Genomic DNA, 20,107 nt, shown 5'->3' on the forward strand with positions numbered 1-20,107 from the left:
TCCTGGACCTATTTTTAAATTTTCTTTTAAAATTTAGTTTTCATTCATGATCAGGAAACCCTCTGAAATCCACCTGGACTTGGAAGTGAATAAGGAAAACATGGAACCTAAAGAACAGTATTGAGAGGTTAGAGGCAATACTAGCAGATGGGGTTGGAGAGGTGGTCTCCTAGGCAACAGAAGCAATGCCGTGGTGGTTCAGATAGCAGATGAAGTGTCTCCAAGCTGCCCACAGTCAGCAATGACAATCTTTTTACTGGTCTTGCCATTGCTGGACCCAAAGCTCTCTACAGCATGTCTCATCTTTCCAAAGACCGCAGGCTTGTTCTCCAAGCACTCAGTGTAGTCAGTGCAGATGAAAAACTGAGACCCCTTTTGAGTTTGCTCTCTTACTATGGACAAAAGAGCAGGCCCTTTATGTCTCAGGTTGAAGTTCTTATCCTTAAATATTTTCCTGCAGATGGACTCGCCACCAGTGCCTCTGTGCAGTGTGAGGTCATCACACTCACACAAGAATCCTGGAACAATTCTGTGAAAGGAAGAAGCCTGTAACCAAATCCTCTCTCCCTAGAGCTCAGAGCACAAAAGTTTCTGTTGTCTTTGGAACTGTGCCTGCAAATAGCTTAAAGGAGATGCAACCTAAAGTTCCATACTGGCAGCATGTCAAAAAACATGGTACAGTTAGCCATAGCTTGCAGGGAATGGCTACACGACACAGTAGAATCTCCAAGGACTTTAAAATTTTTATCTTGATACATGCAAACATTGTGTGTGTGTGTGTGTGTGCGTGTGTGTGTGTGTGTGTGTGTGTGTGTGTGTGTGTGTGTGTGTGTTATCAGCGGGATGACCTATACACATTATGTCATGTTTAAATCAGGTAGAACATGTAGCCATCTTCTCAAACATTTATCATTTCTTTATAATGAAAATGTTCAAAGTCTTTCTTTTGCAGGTTTTTAAAGTACACAGTAATTATTGTTATCTACGGTTACCCCATAGTGTAATAGCAAACCAGAACTTACTGCAAATCTATTTGTAGCTTAGTATCCACTTATCAGTCTTTCCCCACGTTCTCACTCTCCCGAGATTCTGGTATCTATCATTCTACTCTGAACATCTGTGAAATCAACCTTTTTAAATTCTCACATTAATGAGGCCATGTGATCCTTGTCCTTCTGCATCTGGTTTATTTCATTTAATATAATTATCTCCAGTTCACCCATGTAATTGTAATGAGACATTAAATCCCTTTTCTGACTGAAAAAGTATTTATTGGTATATATGTAGCACATTTTATGTATCCATTTATCAGTTGATGGGTACTTACTTTGTTTCCATTTCTTAATTATTGTGGATAGTGCTGAAGCTGAATGAATACTCCAGTGCAGAGGTCTCTTTAACATTCTGATTTTACTTCCTTTGTATATACACCCAGTAGTGAAATTACTAGATGTGGTAGTTCTATTTACTAATTTTTAAAGGATCATCCATAGTTTTCCACAATAGCATGTACAAAATTATGTTCGTACCAACAGTGTGTGAGGGTTCCACATCCTTGTTAACACTTACCTTTTTTTTTCTCTTTTCTAATGACCATTCTTACCAAGGTGGTGAGGTACTCTCTCGTCTTGTTTTTAAGTTCCCTTTTCCTGATGAATGATGGTGGTATTTTTTAATATATCTGTTGGCCATTTATCCAAGTCTTCTTTTGAATATTGTCTATTTTGGGCTATTGTCCGTTTTGATTTTTTTAATATGGAAGTCTGAGACTTCCTTAGGTATTCTGGACATATGTACCTTGTCAGATGTATAATTTGCAAATATTTTCTCTACTTCTGTGTGTTGTCTACTCAGTTGTTTCCTTTGCAGTTCAGAAGCTCATTTGTCCATTTCTGCTATTGTTCACTATGCTTTGGGGGTCTTTTCCAGAGCTATTTTGACTATACAGATGTCCTGAAGCATATGGTAGTTTCGTGATTTAAGTTCTTGCATTTAGGTGTTTATTTCAACTTTAATTTGTGTTTGGTGACAAGTTGGGATCTAACTTTATTCTTCAGAGTGTAGCTATCCATTTTCCAGATGTCTAGTCCATTCTTTCTCCAATGTGTTTTTTTTCTTTTTCTTTTATCTTTTTTCAATGTGTGTTCTTAACATCTTTGTTGACAAGTCAGTTGGTTGTTGATACTTGAGTTTTTTCCTGTTCTCTGTTTTGTGTTCCATTGGCAAACCTGTAGGGCTTGTTCTTAATTAGTGATTGAGGGGTGAGCAAATCATGATGAACAAGCCAGTGACCAATGTTTCTCTGTGTCCCCTGCTTCAGTTCCTACCCCCAGGTTCCTCTCCAGTTTGAGTTCCCACCTTGGCTTCCCTCAGTGATTCGGGATATGTGAGCCAAATAAACAATTTCTTGCTCAAATTGCTTTTGGTCACAACATTTCATCACAGCAATATTAACTATAAGTTAGATAAGGACTATGTTTTAAATCACTATGGTGTATAACTAAATAATGTGGGTGAAAACAGATGCGTTCAAGATCTTTTAAGATGACTTTGGTATATTTCAAAACACACTTTATTCATTTTATTTTTAATTTGTAAACACATAAGCAGTTGGCTCCATAAGTCCACTTATAATAATAAGCTTTAAGTTTCTATAAACCAGAATACCCTTGTATTCCTCACTCTTCTCTCTAGGCTATTTTTACGACAACTGGCCACATTATTACCTTGCTCTGTCCACATGATCCATGTACTGTTATCTAATCATTTGAGCTGTCTGGTCCTTGGTCCTTGAGACCTATGATGACCATGGTATACCAGCACTTTGAATATGTCTTATGTGGAAAGTGCATTTGATAGTTGAATCCATCTCATACAATCTACAAAAACAGTAACAAGGACAAATGTAAAAATGGCTTGTTGAAAGATAAAACAGAGAGCAGGAGAGGAAGGGCAACAATAGGCAAGTGGGAGAGAGGGAGAGTGGGAGATAAGAGAGAGGTTGAGAGAGAGAGAGAGAACTCTGCAGTGATAAAGTGTAATATTTTCCTAGCACAAGCCTCTCGATAGCCCACAGTCTGCTGTCAATTCAGAAGAACTCTGTTTTCAGTCTCCTTTACTAGTGGAAAACTCTCTAGAGGAGAGATGAACCTTGTATTGTTTCCTGTCCATTAGCTTCTTTGTCCTAATAACACTCCTAAGACTTTCTCATATTTACAAATTTAAAATGAGAAGGAAATTGTTAGGAACATTTTGTTCTTTGAAATAAATTTACCCTCTACGCTCATGGATATTAAAGGAAAAATTTTATCTCTACTTTGTCAGCACTTGATTCAAGACCTAGCACGTGGTAGGTCTTGAGAATATGATTGTTGAAAGAACACATGCTTGCACAAACCTCAGGCTTCAAAGATGTGGATAATGTCAACAGTATCCCACATGGGCACGACGAAGGCTTTTCCAGTAATGACTGTATTTGGCTCAGATAGCTGGCGAAGTGGGTAATTCCTTCAATGTTTTGGTCTCCATGCTTTTCTTTCATGAAGCTGAATGTTTCTCTTAATAAAGTATGCTTCTGAGACAGAGAGAGAGAGAGAGAGCAAGAGAGAGAGAGAGAGAGAGAGAGAGAGAGAGAGAGAGAGAGCATTTTCACCTCCATTTCCCATGCTTGAACATGAACACAAACTCAGAATAGTGATAGCTAATTTATTGACCAAGCAATTAGCTAGTCACAAGATGTACTTTATAAGAAGGAGTTCATCAGGAGTGGGAAGGAAAGGAGAGAGGGTAATGGGGGTTGAAAATGAGCAAACTACACTAAATACATGTATGAAATTGTCAAAGAATCTTTTTAGAAGGGAAAAAAGGAAAATGAAACTCTAAAATAATGAACTTATTCAGGGATAGACGCTTATTCTTTTGGTTCATTTTTTCCATTGTTTATAGTTATACTCACACAATACATATACGGATACATACATAGATTTAAAAAATTTTATGTGTGGGATCTTGGTAAACTGCTTATGTGACTGGTGCTTGCAGAGGCCAGAAGAGGGCATCAGATTCTCTGAAACTGAAATTACAGATGGTCCTGGGCTACCATTATAGGTTCTGGGAACTGAAGCAACGTCTTCTGCAGTACCAGCAAGCATTCTTAACTGCTGAACCATATCTTCAGTCCCATATTTTTTAAAGAAAGATTTGGAATATGACATAAGCATGTATGCATGTATTAATTATATCAACTCACAGAGATCCACCCGTCTCTGCCTTCCAAGTGCTGGGATCAAAGGCTTGCGCCACCATGCCTGGCTGACATTTGCTTTTAATATACTGCATTTACAAATTGCTCCCCTTTGCTGAGATAATCTGCTCATATTTTACAACATTGTTTGATTGATTTTTTTTCACCCTGAGAGTCCCAGAATGCTTAGAAATACCTCTTGCATCAATCAGGGTAATCAATTCTCAATGCCTTGTAATTTACACGAGGGTTTGAGCCTCCTTTCTATAATTTACTGGCCACTTGGCAGTTTCACACATGTATGTAATAATTTTTAGCCACTTTTACATCCCCACCATCTTCTCTCTCTTATCCCCTCCCCTCTCCTGCTAGAACCCTTCTTCCCTGTAAGTTTACCTCCTACATGCATATATCCTTTTTGTGTGTGACTTACTGAGTTTAGAGTTTCTTCTCCTAACTTGGTTAGAAGTTATTTTTTGGAGTAAGAACAACTTAAGAAAATGTCACCCCCATTTCCCATCAACTGTTAACTACCAATAATCCCTCAGGGAAGATTGACACAACATAGGTCCCTCCACTATCTGTGATGAAATATTGACGGGCCCAATATTGTGTGTGCTGTGCAGATAACCACAGCTTCAGTGAGTTCATGAGTTTAACAACTGTGTCATGTCCAGAAGATCTCTTTTGGCTGAAGATGTCCTCATCCTGTGGTGATATTTTATTTGTGCACCCCAATAAAGCTTATCTGGGGATCAGAGGAAAAAGCAAGCCACTATATTAAACATAGAGGTCAGTTACTGGGATTGCTTTTAATCCTAGCATTCATGAGGCAGAGATCCATCCGGATCTCTGTGAGTTCAAGGCCATACTGGGAACAGAGCCATACGTGGTGGCACATACCTTTAATCCCAGTGCCAGTTAACCATAGAGGTCTGGAGGTCTGGACAGACAGACAGAAAGTGATAGAGCTGGGTGGAAAGAGGAAGTGATGAAGTTGGGCAGAGAAAGGAAGTAAGATGGCAGGGAACAGAATGGTAAATAGGCGTGAGTATACAGAAAGTCTCTCTGGAGGCTGAGGAGTTGGTAAGGCGAGGTTGGCTGTGGCTTGTTCTAGTCCTCTGATCTCTCAGTTTTCACCACAATATCTGGTTCTGTTTTTTTTTTTTTTTTAATAAGACCATTTAGCAATTCATCTTACACCCATCCTCTGGTTCTTATATTCGTTCTTTTTTTTCTTCTACAATGCTCAATTTGGGAGGTGTGATACAGCTGTCCCATTTGAGGCTGAGCACTCTACCATCATATATTCTTGGCATTTTGGCCAGTTACAGATTTCTGCATTAAGCACCCTTGGGTAACTTTTTTTTGAGATTTTTATTTATTTATTTTTATTTCATATGTGTGAGTGTTTGCCTGAATTGTCTGTGTACCATGTGCATGAAGTGCCCACAGAGGCCAGAAGACGGCATCCTAGGACTGGAGTTACAGATGGTTGTGAACTGCCATGAGGGTTCTGGGAATTGAACCCAGGTCCTCTGAAAGGGTAGCCAGTGCTCTTAACCACTGGGCCAGCTCTCTGGTCCTGAGAAACGTTAAAAAACTTCCTTCTGTTTCGATCATTTCATTTCTCCTCACCAAAAGATAGAGATGACAGATATCTCTTAGGATTGCTGCAAAGTAGCCATGAAATCTGTCAAGTTCTCAACTTGGTGCTTAATGTCCTCTTCTATATTTTGTTCACATTCTTCAGCATCAGCAAACCCTGAAAATTTCCCTGAGGATTTCATGTTTATGGAAATGAGAAGTGGCCTCTCTTCACAAAACTCTGGGGAATCTTCAGATGCAACCAACTCTAGAGATAATTTACATGATATTTACTTTTTGCATTCATGCCAAAGAAACCTGACTGGGAGTTTACTAAATAACAGAAATACATGCCATTAGGGGGAGTAGTATTCATGCTAATAGTAGCAAATATTAACTGAATTAGTAGCTTACTTTAGTGCAATTTGTGGGGTCACAGACTTATGGCACTGAAAATAGATAAAGCCACGTTGAAAACAGTAACACCACATTGTGTCTTAAAGATCATTCATTTGTATCAATTTGTTTTCTTTTCCATTAGGTAATGCCCTTTGGAATTTACAAGTTATAGCTCACTACTTAAAGCTTAAAACAGAAGGAGAATAGAACTCAGGGAGGGAGAAATAAGAATGACTGTGAATGGGTATCAACTTTCTTTTAGAAGTGATGAAAATGTTCTGGAATTATACTGTACAAGTCTGTGAATACTAAAACCCACCAAATTGTGCATTCTAATTCCCTCTCCTAGATTTTTAAGTAACCTTTTTTTTTCTCTCTCATTCCTGGTACTAACATCTTAGCCTTTGTAAGATTCTTTGCAAGAATCTCACTAACTCAGATGAACTGTCTTTGTCAAGATGGATGACTTTCACTTGGTCCCAGAACAACTTGTGGAAAAGAAATAAAGAACCTGGAGCAAAGAGACAGGATGGCTGTGCCTCCTGCACTCTGAAGTGGAATTTTCTCTAGTCCCTGTCTTGTTTGGTCCTGCCTCTACACTAGTTTGCCATTTGTGGTAGTTCAGTTTCTGGTGATGTGTTTTTTTCATACAATATATTTTTATCATGTTCTTTCCCATCTCCCAACTCCTCCCAGATCCTCCCCACTTTCCTACCATCCAACTTCACATTCTCTCTCTCTCCCTCCCTCAAAGAAAAAAGAAAGAAAACAAGCTTCCTTCTGCAGCACATGGGAAACAATACAGAGACCCACAGCTAGACATCATGCACAGAGTGAGACAGACCTTGAACACTCAGTCCTAAATAGATGTCTCCCCCCCCACTCAAGGGCTCAGAGAAGCCTTCTGGAGAAGAGGTGCAAACACTATAAGAATGGAGGACAAGGAAACAAGCCCTCTAAATCAACTTGAGTAAAGTGCATACGAACTCATAGAGACTGAGGCAGCAAGCACATGGCCTGCATGTGTCTTTACCAGATGGAGTCCTAGAGCTGAAAGGAGAAGTGGACACATGCCTCCCTCCCTAACCCAGAAAAAATCTCTGATTGATAACCATTTGCAAATGAAAATTTAGTTTTCTCTAAGGGAGTCTCATGGGGAAACAAACTACTTTTAAGGGTAGGCTATATGCCCAGGAGTAGATGTCCAGCAGAAAATGGACTCAATGGCATCTTTGAAGGCTCCCTGTCTCATAATGTTATGTCAAGGCTTATTTTTATTATGTATAATGTATAATACAATATATATTTATATTTTTACCCCACAGGTTTTGAGTACATATTAATGCTTCTGGTTTTGTGTTTTACAGGATTCCTGAATGTGAGAATGAGTGTGTCTCTGGATCTATGTCTGTTTCTTGAGCCTTTTCATGGACTCTTTTCCTTCTGTTTTTTTTTTCCTACTCCAATTTGTTTGATTTTGTTTTATCCCAAAGCTACCAGAACCACAGCTATCCTTGTGCTTCAAATAATTCATTAGGAAGTTCTTTAGTAGTCTTGACTTCTTCATCTATCTTGAGGCTCTCTGAACTTTCTGGAGAGGCACAATACTGGATCAGTTGCTTCAGTCTGCCATTGACTTGATGTTCTGGCACATTTTTTATTTTGTTTGCAGTGACAGAGTCATAAAGTCTAGATCCACTCTTATGGCTTTCCTGCCCAGAGTCACTCACATTGGCGAGACAACATTGGAATCAGCTAGTTTGAAAGTAACCCTTTACCTTGAGGAGACAGCTCTAGTCTGGGATGACAACACAGCCATAGTATTCTCCCTATATTCCTCACAATTAGCCCTCATGAAGTGATCATTACAAATCGTCTCCAGGTGCAGAGATCCATAGCCAAACACAAAGCCAAGCTCCAGGAGTCCAGTTGAAGAGAAAAAAAGAGGGATTCTATGAGCAAGTTGCATTAAGATCATGATGGGGAAACTTACAGAGACAACCAAACCAAATTAGTGGGAACTCATGAACTTTAGACCAACAGCTGTGGAGCTTGCATGTGACTGGACTAGGCCCTCTGATTACAGGAGATAGTTGTGTAGCTTAATTTTCTTAAGGGGCCTCCTGGCAATAGGATCTGAATCCATCCCTGGTGCATGAGTAGACCCTTTTGAGCCCACTTCTATGATGAGACACATCACACAGCCTTGAGAGGGAATGGTCTTGGACCTGCCTCTACTAAATGTACCTCCCCATGGGAGGACTTACCTTCTTGTAGGAGGCAATGGGGGTGGGTTGGGAGGCAGAGGCTGGAGGGGCAGGAGGAGGGAAGAGGGATCTTTGGTATCTAAAATGAATAAAAAAATTCTTAATTAAAAAAACCCAAGACAAATAGTCTCTAGGATCAGCAGCAACTGCTTTTCTGAGAGAAGCTTATTGCAGATTAGTTCCTTTAGTTCCAGACAGCCACTCCTCATGATGTCTCAGATTTCCTTGAGCTGTCAGATATAGTGGCTTTCTTCTTTATCACCCATCCCATAGCTTGTGATTCTGTACCCTGAACCCCAAGGAGTTCTTTCGTTTATGCACCTGTGAGCAGAGTGAGGCTACAGATTCCACAGAAAGGTGGGACTCTGAATTGTTCCCTTTAAATTGAATTTTTAATACTTTTCTTTCTCTTTCTTTCGTTCTTTCTTTCTTTCTTTCTTTGGTGTGTGTGTGTGTGTGTGTGTGTGTGTGTGTGTGTGTGTGTGTGTGTGTATGTGTGTGTGTTTGTGTGTGTGTTGGGGGGAGGTAAGGAGATACACACATGTGAAGGTTAGAGAACATGCAGAGGTTAAAGAATTATTGAGTCAATTCCTTCCTTCCACTGCATGGATTCTGAGGATCAAATTCAGGTCATCAGGCTTAGAAGCAAGTGCCTTCATCCACTGAGTCAGATTGTTAGTCACTGTGAGTTAGAAATTTTTAAAAGGTGAAGATATAAAATGTGAATCAGGCTTCAAGTTAAAAAATAAATAAAAGGTGAAGAGAATAATTTAAATTACATAGTCAGTATACAATAATAGCAGTATAAATTAAGGGTTTTTAATGTGTAGCAACATGTAACAAGATCATTGTAAGTAATACCATGGATTTGTAGATATCCAAATACAGGCTATTTTATCTGTGGATAGGTTGCATATTATATGTAATATAAATTCTGCTTTTGGTCATAGATTTGACAAATTTAACTGAATTCATATTTATCTCACATAAATACAATTCCCAGTCTCCTATTCTCATTTCCTTTAAGTAAAAATCCTAGGACCCACCTAGAAACATTTCTCAGCTTGGTTTGCCATCTAATTCTAAATTATCATGTGTTCTCCTAAAGAAAACACTTTCAAAGTAATCTCTTGAGTGGTCTAAAGGAGAGGTGGGATCAAACAAACTCCTTAAAGCCAGTAACCATCCTTGGTTGTTTAGGAAATATTTTATGTGACTTGCTGGTCTCTCTTAGAGAGGGAGTTATTTTACTACTTTTCCTCCTATCTCTTCTTCAGATTTGTCTACTTCATTAGAGTAGAGCTTGAATGACTTGTAGCTAGCTTAGAGCACCAACTTGCCTATATCAATAGACTTTATCAATAAATAACAATACTATGTAAAGTAATGTATGAATGTAATGAGATGGCTGCTAAACAGAGTTGAAAGAGGCAAACTGGTTGAGAAAATTCCTTGGGGTGCTCATCATTGTTACTCATGGGATGATGTTTGATATGACATTTCCCAGAGCTCTCATGAGATATGCTCCTGGTTATCAGATTTACTGGAATGATTTTATAGTCATCAAACCAGATTTTCAAGTTAGCTTCAGATGTAACTTGACTGAAACCTAGAATCATCTGCAAGAGAGAACCTCAGTCTGAAGAATTGCCCAGATCAGATTGTCTGTGAGCATAACTGTGGGGCATTCATTATTCAATCGCTAATTTATGTGAGAGGGTCTGGTCCACTGTGGATGATGCCATCCCTGGGCAGTTCGGCCTGGGCACTATAAGAAAAGTGACTGAGCCAACCACAGGAAGCAAGGCAGTAAGCAGCATTCCTCCATGGTTCCTGCTTTGGTTCCTCTCTCCAAGTTCCTGCCTTGGCTTCTGTTGATGAAGAACTATAAAGTGTAAGATGAAATAAAGCTTTTTATCTACAAGTTGATTTTGGTCATAGTATTTATCATAGCAACAGAAAGCAAATCAGACATAAGATTTCCCTCACTTCTTGATATCAAGAAAGAGATAGAAAGGGAGCCTCAGAGGCCTTTACTGTAGCTCAGACAGGCTTTGAACTTGAGATCCTCCTGCTTCAGCCTTCTGCATGCTGGGATTACAGGTTTGTGTTACCATGCTTAGCTGTTTCATTTAGGGGTGTGTGTGGGGGGGGATGAAGTATGACTCTATTCATCACAGAATGCCTGTATCTGTAGGTAGTTTTCTCAGACTGCATAATCTCAGTGCTAAATATGCAAACTATTATGTTAAACTCTTGGATTCAATAAAGCACATGCTGGTTCTAAAAATGAGACACATTTGGAAATGAGATATGATTCATTTGCTTATTCTTGGCTGGCAGACTGACCTTAGGGTCACTGGACAGTGGGATATCTCAGTTGTAAAACAATAAATTAGCTGTAAAGTAGCACATCAGTTTTGTGAGACTTTTTATTGCTATTGGACAAACCAGGGGTCTCAGTACATTGAGAAAGTTAGTTTCTGGACCTCAATCCCAAGCACCAAATTAAGTGTAATGATTCGTTGATCCACTACACTTTGAGAGATCATATCTGACAAAATTTAATCCTCCTCATTACTTAACAGTTCTGTCTAAATATTGTCAAAACAACGGGTTGGTTTGGATAACTTAATCAACTGGCCATTTTGGGTACTGTAGTCAAGCTAATCAATTTAGTCCTATCCTAAAATGGATTATGGAAAACGTCAACTCAGCTAATGTAAGCAAAGAAGATAGACAGTTTTAATTAATTAATTAGTTTACTTTGTCCCCAGTACAATTATATAGCATCTGAAGTGTCATTTGATGGAAGTGGAGTAGCTTCTGTGAGACCCTGATTGCAATCTAACGCTTAGGCCTGCAGGTGCCTTTGAGGAGAAGATGAATAGAGTTTTTCCTTCTCCTGATTTTGACACCAGATTCAGCTGGAAACGACTGGTCTCAGGGATACATTAAGTCAGTTATTCATTCAGTTTACCACGTAGACTCTACCTTATTAAGTGCTTTAATACCCCTTCAATCAATCCTTGTATGAGGCCTGGGCAGATAGTCAATTCAGAACAAATAATAAATAACTCACGTTGGTCAGTTTACTCTTATTTTTAGGCTGCTTTTTACAAAATGGTCAATTTAACTACTAGCTCTGAGTAGAGGATCTTCTATTTCATTCTAGCATCCCTATTCTCTTTGTATTGGAAACCAAATAGAAGCATAAAGATAATACATGAGGAAGGACATATTGATTACAGGCACTATGTTAACTCCTTGCCTTCAGGGACCCTCAGATCTGGAAAAGTGGCAGTTAGAGAAGAGCTTGCCTATGGATAAATGAGTTGAAGAAAGACTGGTGTGAAGCGTGTTTCTGGGTGTCTGTGTATGAGTGAGAGTGTATGCTAAATTTGGGAGAAGTAGAAGGGACATTAGTCGGGATAGGAACTCAGAGATGTCTGGGATAGGGGAAATAGCTCTGAAATACAAAACAGTATCTCTAATCCGAGCACATATCCCAGCACAGTTTTACATTTGTATGTTCATTTTCTCTTTGGAAGCATGCTCTGTGCGGGGAGAAGTGTAGAGAGGGGAAACTGATTTGTTTTCATGAACTTTGTATCCTTCATCATTGGAGAAAAACTCTCAAGAGCGTGCGCGCGCAGCGCGCGCGGCGCGCGCCGCGCGCACACACACACACACACACACACACACACACACACAGACACACACACACACACACACACACACACACACACACACACACACACACACACACACACATTCTGATCCTGGGGTTAGAGAGATGGCTTAACGATTAAGAGCACTTGATTGATACTCTTGCAAAGGATCCAGGTTTGGCTCCCATTATGCACATGGCAGCTCATAAGCATCAGTAACTCTGGTTCTAGGGGATCTGATGCCCTCTTCTGGCCTCTTCAGGCACTGCAGGCATGTGGTGCACTTACATACATGTAGGCAAAGCACTCACACATGTAAGGTAAAAATAAATAAACAAATCTTAACACAAAAACCTGGAGTTCTTTACAAATTATGGTTAAGTAATCTTACAGGAAAGAACAGGTTCTCAGGGGAAAATGTGATTTACTATTGTTCAATCTGCTAACCCTGATTCTGATTCATTTGTTCTTAAGAGCTGCATAATTTATTCAAACGACCCAAAGCTTTTAAAGTCAATCTTCAAGTGAAAAAAAATGATCAGTCCCCGGAAGAGTGTGTTTTTTTTTTCTTGTGTTGTATTGCTTCCCGTGGCTGACATTTATTTGACTCTCAAGTGTATTTACATTGTTGCCTTAACTGGGAGTTCATTGTTGAATCAATAATGTGCTGTAATTTTTTCTTTTTTGATTTGAGTGGTGTCAATATTATTGCTATTCCTCTTTTTCTACCCCCTTAATTCCTTGCAGTTACAATTTTTTTCTTTGGCTTGTGGGAATTTTTCCTCTAAAATTATGAAGAAAGAAAGCAAAGGTGCTTTGAATCTTCTGGGAAGTGTATGCCTCTTTAAAGTTTATTTACGTCAGAACTTACTATAATGAAGAATGAAAGCTCGAGACAAGGTCCCCAGCTTCTAGGGAGTGTTCAAGGCTAGGTCTCCAGGAGGCCAGCCTGCAGATTTTTTCCCTTTCTCTAAAGTTTATAGCTCACTGCCTGCTCATTTCTTTGCAAGGCAGCATGAAGGTGGGAGGGGGGCTCTAACTGGAGCAGGGTGGGAATCTGACCCATTGTGACCACTCAAAGGCTCTGGCCTGGAAAATTCCCTGTATGTGGCAAAAACAAACATTTGAAATGAAGGCAGAAACCAGACTTAAACAAATAATGAAACTTATTCTCCTTTCAACTCTCCTGCCGATAAACATATGTGCCTAGTCTTTTGTTCCCAGACATCAGGTTTCCATTATTTGAACAGAGCTTCTACCTGAACCTGTCCAGAACATAAGTCAGACATATTTTGAGATTTAACAAACTGGTGTGTGTGTGTGTGTGTGTGTGTGTGTGTGTGTGTGTGTGTGTGTGCCAATGCCTTCAAGCCTTTGGAGCTTACTGTATTTTTTTTCAGGCTATGCTAAGCAACTCTTACCGGTTCTGTATGGTAATGTGTTGTAGGATTTCCTTTATTATCAATGGAGAGACAGCTGTCACAAGCTGTCTGCTGCTTCTTGTGACACTTGTAATTTTGTCACCTGTTACCTGTGATCACTTCTCTTTCCTTGTTCTATTGAACTCCATACCTATATGCTGTGAACTAAGGACAAGGATATCTTCCTCTGCTCAAAACTTGAGAGGCAATAATGCTCACTACTCTACTACCAATATACCACTCCCTGCTTCTTTGAAGACTAGGACCCATAGGATCATTGGAATTGCACAGCCATTTGTAGTGTTGTGGGTTAACTACAGAAAATTTCCTGATTACACATTTCTCTTCCCTGGTCTCCATTTTGCTAATACATTTAAGAAGAACACTTTCCCTTGCATAGCAATCCTTCAAACTTTCTTCCTTTTTTGTGCTTTTGTAATAGCTTTTTAGCTGTCAGCAACAAGATTGTCAAAAGTGCTGCATGTATCCTCTTTGCTCAGTGAAAGGTGAGATGAAAGGAGCAGCTAGCACTGTATAGAAATTAAAAAATATGAGCTCTGACATGAGTTTGCTTTTGTGGAAATTCACATGTCCTCATAATAGCCATGGGATCTCAGAGAATTTATTTAAAGTCTGTCACCCTGTGTTTCCTGATTTGTAAAGAGGCAATAATATTAATACTGTATAAGGGCATCTGTTGTGTGTTGGGCATCATTTTAAGTCCTCTAAACGAAGAAGGAAAGGAATTAAGATGTGATAGAACTTGGCTTATGAAGCCCAGTGGTTGGACCTCAGAGGCCATTCCCTACAGTGTGCTATGGCGCCTCTTTGTTGAACTATTGAGCACAGTGTTAGGCACAAAGGCTTTACTGTCATCTGGCATTATCCTTCTGGGCTGTATTTATTTTCTCACTCTTACTGCTGCTGGATTGTGTGAAGGTGATCATCCTTCCCCAAAACTGGGAAACAATCAGAACAGCAGCAGCAGCAGCAGCGGGCGGTGGCGGCGGCGGCGGCAGCAGCAGCAGCAGCAGCAGCAGCAGCCTGCAACAGCAGCTAACCATTCTTTACCTTATTGCTGTATATTTGAGCTATGGTTGTGACCGAGTCACATGAAAGCAGGCATTAAATGTCAAAACCTTTTATTGTCACGAGAAAATTTTATTTTTCCTAACCCCCAACCTTCCAGCAGCAGGGCAACCAAAGTGTTTCAAAGCAAGGTAGAAAACTTAAAAGTTGTAGACCTCTAGTAAAATTGCTACCATTCTTTAATAAACAGGGGTAAAAATTTCAAAATGTACTGAAGGCTTTAAAAGATGGTTGTGAACAAAGACTCCTGCTAGAATAAACTCTCTAGTCTCCCTACTCCTTAACTTGTTTTAGAATTCTATGATCACAAAAATAGAAAAAGAAAATTTTGCTAAAAATTGTATTCTTCTCTTAAAGTAAGCCACTGAGTTTAAAATTCTCTAACACATTTGTGGAAACTTCATTTTTTTTTGTTTGAGATTTATTTGAATGAGCTGTTATGATTGGAGACATGAGAATTTCAGATTAATGTTTTGCAGCCAGAAAAAAAAAAACCCTCTGGAAAGCTGGCAAGTGTTCGTAAGTCAGCCTCAGAATTATGTAGGTTGAAGGCTCCCCAGTGGACAGAGCGAATATATAAGAGAGAAACCAGAGGTCTGGTGCAGTTGCGTCTCAGAGGCTGGGGATGGAAGGAGTGCAGAACTGAAAGCTTCCTTCAGCCTGCATTTTTAAGGTAAGTCAGAACAATTTATACATGCCTGACTTGGGAAGGAGAACATGCAGCATTAAAAACTGTTGGTGTGTGTAGACAAACGTTTTCTTTTTCCTGTATTTTAACACTGCAGTTTGCAGAACGCCTTAATTCTTTAACTGCTATTTCTCTTACAGGAGTGCGTGTGGGAGCTAAGGAAACTGATTTATGATAAGTGCTTTAAACACTGACAACTAGTAAGTGTTTAGTGGATTTCTTTTTGATTCTTTCATGTTAATTTGGAAGGTCATACAAAAGAACGGGTGTTTGACAAAAATGCCAATTTGCGGGTTCTTAGGACATTCTCTAGTGGCTACATTCTCAATTGAGTATTCGCTTGTATGTACTTTGAAATTATCTGCTGTAATATTTTTTCTCTTTGTTTGTTTATATTTAGTTTTCTTTTGTTTCAAAGTAATATGGCTAGTTTAAAAAGAAAAAAAAAACACCCCTCACACCTGAACACTATCGTTAATGCTGAAAAGTAATAATTATTTAGTTCTGTTAACTGAAAAGATGGCAAAGAAAAAAATGGTAAGACTATAGTATAATTAGTCACTGATACTCAATTCTGATTTAACTGAGCAACCAAAACTGTATCTATTTGACCCTGACTCAGGTTTGCTTGTTTTGTTTTATTTATCTTCTAATTAAAGTGAAAATGGATTTATTTCTTATGAAATAGATCAGATTTAAATATCCATATTGAAACCCAGTATTCACTATTAAAATTTTGAAGTAAATGCTTTAGGAAATGCATCCATATCCATGAGTTTTTCTTGTTATCATGAAAGCAAGGGGAAAGTAAATAAATAGAGGCTTTTCAAATAGCAAACACTGACCCTGACCCTCTATCCCAACATACTTTTTCTGTATATTCTTTCAGTTCTCTATACACTTAATCTATTTTTCCTATGGCTTGTGTTACCCATATTTTCCATAGCTGTAACAATTTGTATATAATAAGTTACTTCACTAAAGCATTAAGCAGTGGGCAGTAGTAGTGAGATTTCTAGAAAGCACACCAATGGAGAAATATGCCTCCTTTTTAGTTGTCTTTGGGCTTCTTATTTGTCTCATACAACTCCTACCCTGACTAACTTTTAAGCTGTTAATTTGTCTCTCAACTTTTCAAAGGCATGAGAGGAGAGAAAGACAAAAAGTTTTGCTCAGAATTTTCAGTCTAATACTACTGAGGAAATGTTTTTTCCCTTAAGAGGTAGTAGTCATTCCTATTTGTCAGGCATGGTGCTATTTTATAATGTTCTCTACAACTACTTACATTATTTTGGCCTTTGACAAATTTTCAAAATGCTTATGACTCAAATATCCCTCAGGCTTTGGATGTGCATTAAGCATTCTATTTTTCTCCTCCAGATAAGGCGTAAGAATTAGGAGTCGCTGATAATTCAATATGAAGGACAACTTCAGTTTTGCCGCCACCAGCAAAAACATCACCAGCAGCCTTCCTTTTGATAGTCTCAACATATCTGGCACCAATGAGTCTGCCTCTAACTGCTCGCACAAACCGTCAGATAAGCATTTGGAAGCAATTCCTGTTCTCTACTACCTTATTTTTGTCATTGGGTTTGCTGTTAATATTGTTGTAGTCTCACTGTTTTGTTGTCAAAAGGGCCCTAAAAAGGTTTCCAGCATTTACATCTTCAATCTGGCTGTGGCTGACTTACTCCTTTTGGCTACCCTTCCTCTCTGGGCATCCTATTACTCTTACAGATATGACTGGCTCTTTGGACCTGTAATGTGCAAAGTGTTCGGTTCTTTTCTGACCCTGAACATGTTTGCCAGCATTTTTTTCATTACCTGCATGAGTGTTGACAGGTACCAATCGGTTATCTACCCTTTTCTGTCTCAAAGAAGGAATCCCTGGCAAGCATCTTACGTAGTCCCCCTTGTGTGGTGTATGGCCTGTCTGTCTTCATTGCCAACATTTTATTTCCGAGATGTCAGAACCATTGAATACTTAGGCGTGAATGCTTGCGTTATGGCTTTCCCACCTGAGAAATATGCCCAGTGGTCTGCAGGGATTGCCTTAATGAAAAATATTCTTGGTTTTATTATTCCTTTAATATTCATAGCAACGTGCTACTTTGGAATCAGAAAACACCTGCTGAAGACTAATAGCTATGGGAAGAACAGAATAACCCGTGACCAAGTCTTGAAGATGGCAGCTGCTGTTGTGTTGGCGTTCATCATTTGCTGGCTTCCCTTCCATGTTCTGACCTTCCTGGATGCTCTGGCCTGGATGGGTATCATTAATAGCTGTGGAGTTATAGCAGTCATTGACCTGGCACTTCCTTTTGCCATCCTCCTGGGATTCACCAACAGCTGTGTTAATCCCTTTCTGTATTGTTTTGTTGGAAACCGCTTCCAACAGAAGCTGCGCAGTGTGTTCAGGGTTCCCATTACTTGGCTCCAGGGCAAGAGAGAGACTATGTCTTGCCGTAAAAGCAGTTCTCTTAGAGAAATGGACACTTTTGTGTCTTAAATCGGTTAATGGGATGCATGTAATTAGCTTAGCTACTCGTTTGGAGGCCCACACAAATCATCTTTAAGTGGCATCAATTTCTTTGCCTTATCTAATCTTTACTTACTCCCCCACAACAGGAGATCAAGTATAACTGTAAATTTTTATACTCCACCAACTTTCAGTAATTGTGCCTTATTTTTCTGGTCCTTTGGCACAAGATTATCATGGGTGAGCTATATCTATAATCTAGAAGTAATTGGGGGAGCTACCTCAACTATAATCAATAACAAAATATGAGTGGTGATTTGGAGTTTCAGATTCCTCCCTGGAAAATGCTGGCATTTCTTAGTGGAGTTTTATGTCCATTTTCATCAGATTTTTTTCTTTCTCCTTGAACAAGGGCCAATTTTAACTTCTTACATTGTTCACCATACAATATAGCATGAGAGGTAAGCACTAAGTTTAGCATGATATACTTTTCTATATATTCCTTAGGTTGGTAGTGGTTTATTCAGTCTCTCGTTGTATGGTTTCCCCTTTTTAAAAAACTGTAAGTTGTGTTTCTTTTCCATTTCACTTGAGTATAGCTACATACTGAGTAGGTCTAAGAACGTAGATTAAATTACATGTATGTGGTTTAGCTTATTCTTGCAGTTTTAGAAAGTACACCACTTAGTAAAACAACTGCAATGAAAAAATACTTATTACTTACTAAACTGAATATATCCTTTGAAAACTTTTAATCCATTTTGACTATTGTTTAAGGCGTCCTATTCTCTTCTGATGGTTTTTGAATTCAACAAAACACTGTGTATTGTTACACTATGTAAAGGTCACTTTTTACATTTTTAACCTTTTGAATTGTGGTGCTTTGATATATTCAATGGTGACTTGAGTTTAATTATTCATGCTTTTGTTCTGGGCTGTGTCCCAAAATATCTCTTTGACCCTGAAAATGAGAGGATTCTTTAATTCTTTAACTTTATAATAAATTGAAACCTGGCATGGGAAAAGGTTATGTCAGAATGGAATTTTGATGCCTTCTTGGGGACAAAGAGACCCAGCACATGGTAAGTTTGGTGTCCTACAAGGAACTTGTCAGAACAAAGCCCCCCATGCCCCCCATGGAGTAGTTTGAACCTGCATCTTTGGGCATAGTTCCAGAATGTATAATAGTCTGTGAAGGCAATTGAAATCAAGCACAGATCCACAGAGCTCATTCTTAACATGAGTACATGTCTTACATTATAGGAATTTATTACCTGAAACTGAGTTACCTGAAGTTTACTCAAATTTGAGAATGAATATTAATTCAAAAGTTTTGAATTTCATTCTCTGGCTGCCCCATATCATTTTATGTTACCTGACTAATGCTGGCTGATGAGGTAGATTTAAAGTTACGGGCACTTCACATTTCTGTCGGATTCCAGGCTGTTAGGTTGAAGAATCCTCTCACACCCCTTCCTGGAAAAACCCTGATTTCATGTAATCATATTCCTTCAGAAAAACCAAATAGCTCAATGTATAATCAGTTATGACTTTGTGTTTTAAGTGATTTTACACAACATCCTATAAAAATAAAATCATTATTGGGAGACCATGTGTGCTTATTATTTTTTAACTGTATCCAGGTGTAGACTCTTACTTTCTTAGTCAGTATCCTCCAGCAAATCCCCATTCATACTTCTCAGTTTCGGTTTTTATCATTACTCATTCAGGTCAACACCAGACAGGCATATGGAAAGGGGATGTCGGAAATGAATTCTGATACCTCCTGGGGGTTCCAATGACAAATGTGGTGTCAACCAAGCAAGCTGTCAGGCCCAGCAGTGCAATGTGGGCTTTAGCATATAGACTATTTCTTGTCAACATTCAGCCCATGTTATTTTCTCTACCACAATCCTATTACATATCCTCCCCCCCCCACCTGGTACTTCCCTTAATCCTTTCTGGGATTTTTAAAGACTGGTTTCTGGGGCTGAGGAGATGGCTCAGATGTTAAGAGCACTGGCTTCTCTTCCAGAGGATCCAAGTTCAATCATCAGCACCCACGTGGCAGCTCACAAGGGTCTGGAACTCCAGTTTCAGGGGATCTGGTACTCTCTTCTGGCCTCCATGGGCACCAGTCACACACATGTGGTGCACAGACATACATGCAGGCAGAACACTTACATGAATGAAATAAAATAATAGTAACAACAGCAACAACAAAAATACCCTGGCTTCTGCTTCCATAGGAGGCCAGTAGTAA

The 20,107-nt window shown here is 39.1% G+C and overlaps 1 protein-coding gene across 1 annotated transcript; it reads left to right on the forward strand.

The window, feature by feature from the left end:
- Nucleotides 1-16,751: 16,751 nt before the first annotated feature.
- Agtr2 (angiotensin II receptor type 2) lies at nucleotides 16,752-18,934 on the forward strand. Its single transcript, XM_059251294.1, has one exon. It carries the CDS (start codon nucleotides 16,783-16,785, stop codon nucleotides 17,872-17,874), a length of 1,092 nt encoding a protein of 363 aa, XP_059107277.1. The 5' UTR covers nucleotides 16,752-16,782; the 3' UTR covers nucleotides 17,875-18,934.
- Nucleotides 18,935-20,107: the final 1,173 nt, after the last annotated feature.

The sequence above is a fragment of the Peromyscus eremicus genome, chromosome X (assembly GCF_949786415.1).
Source record: "Peromyscus eremicus chromosome X, PerEre_H2_v1, whole genome shotgun sequence".
Classification (NCBI taxonomy): domain Eukaryota; kingdom Metazoa; phylum Chordata; class Mammalia; order Rodentia; family Cricetidae; genus Peromyscus; species Peromyscus eremicus.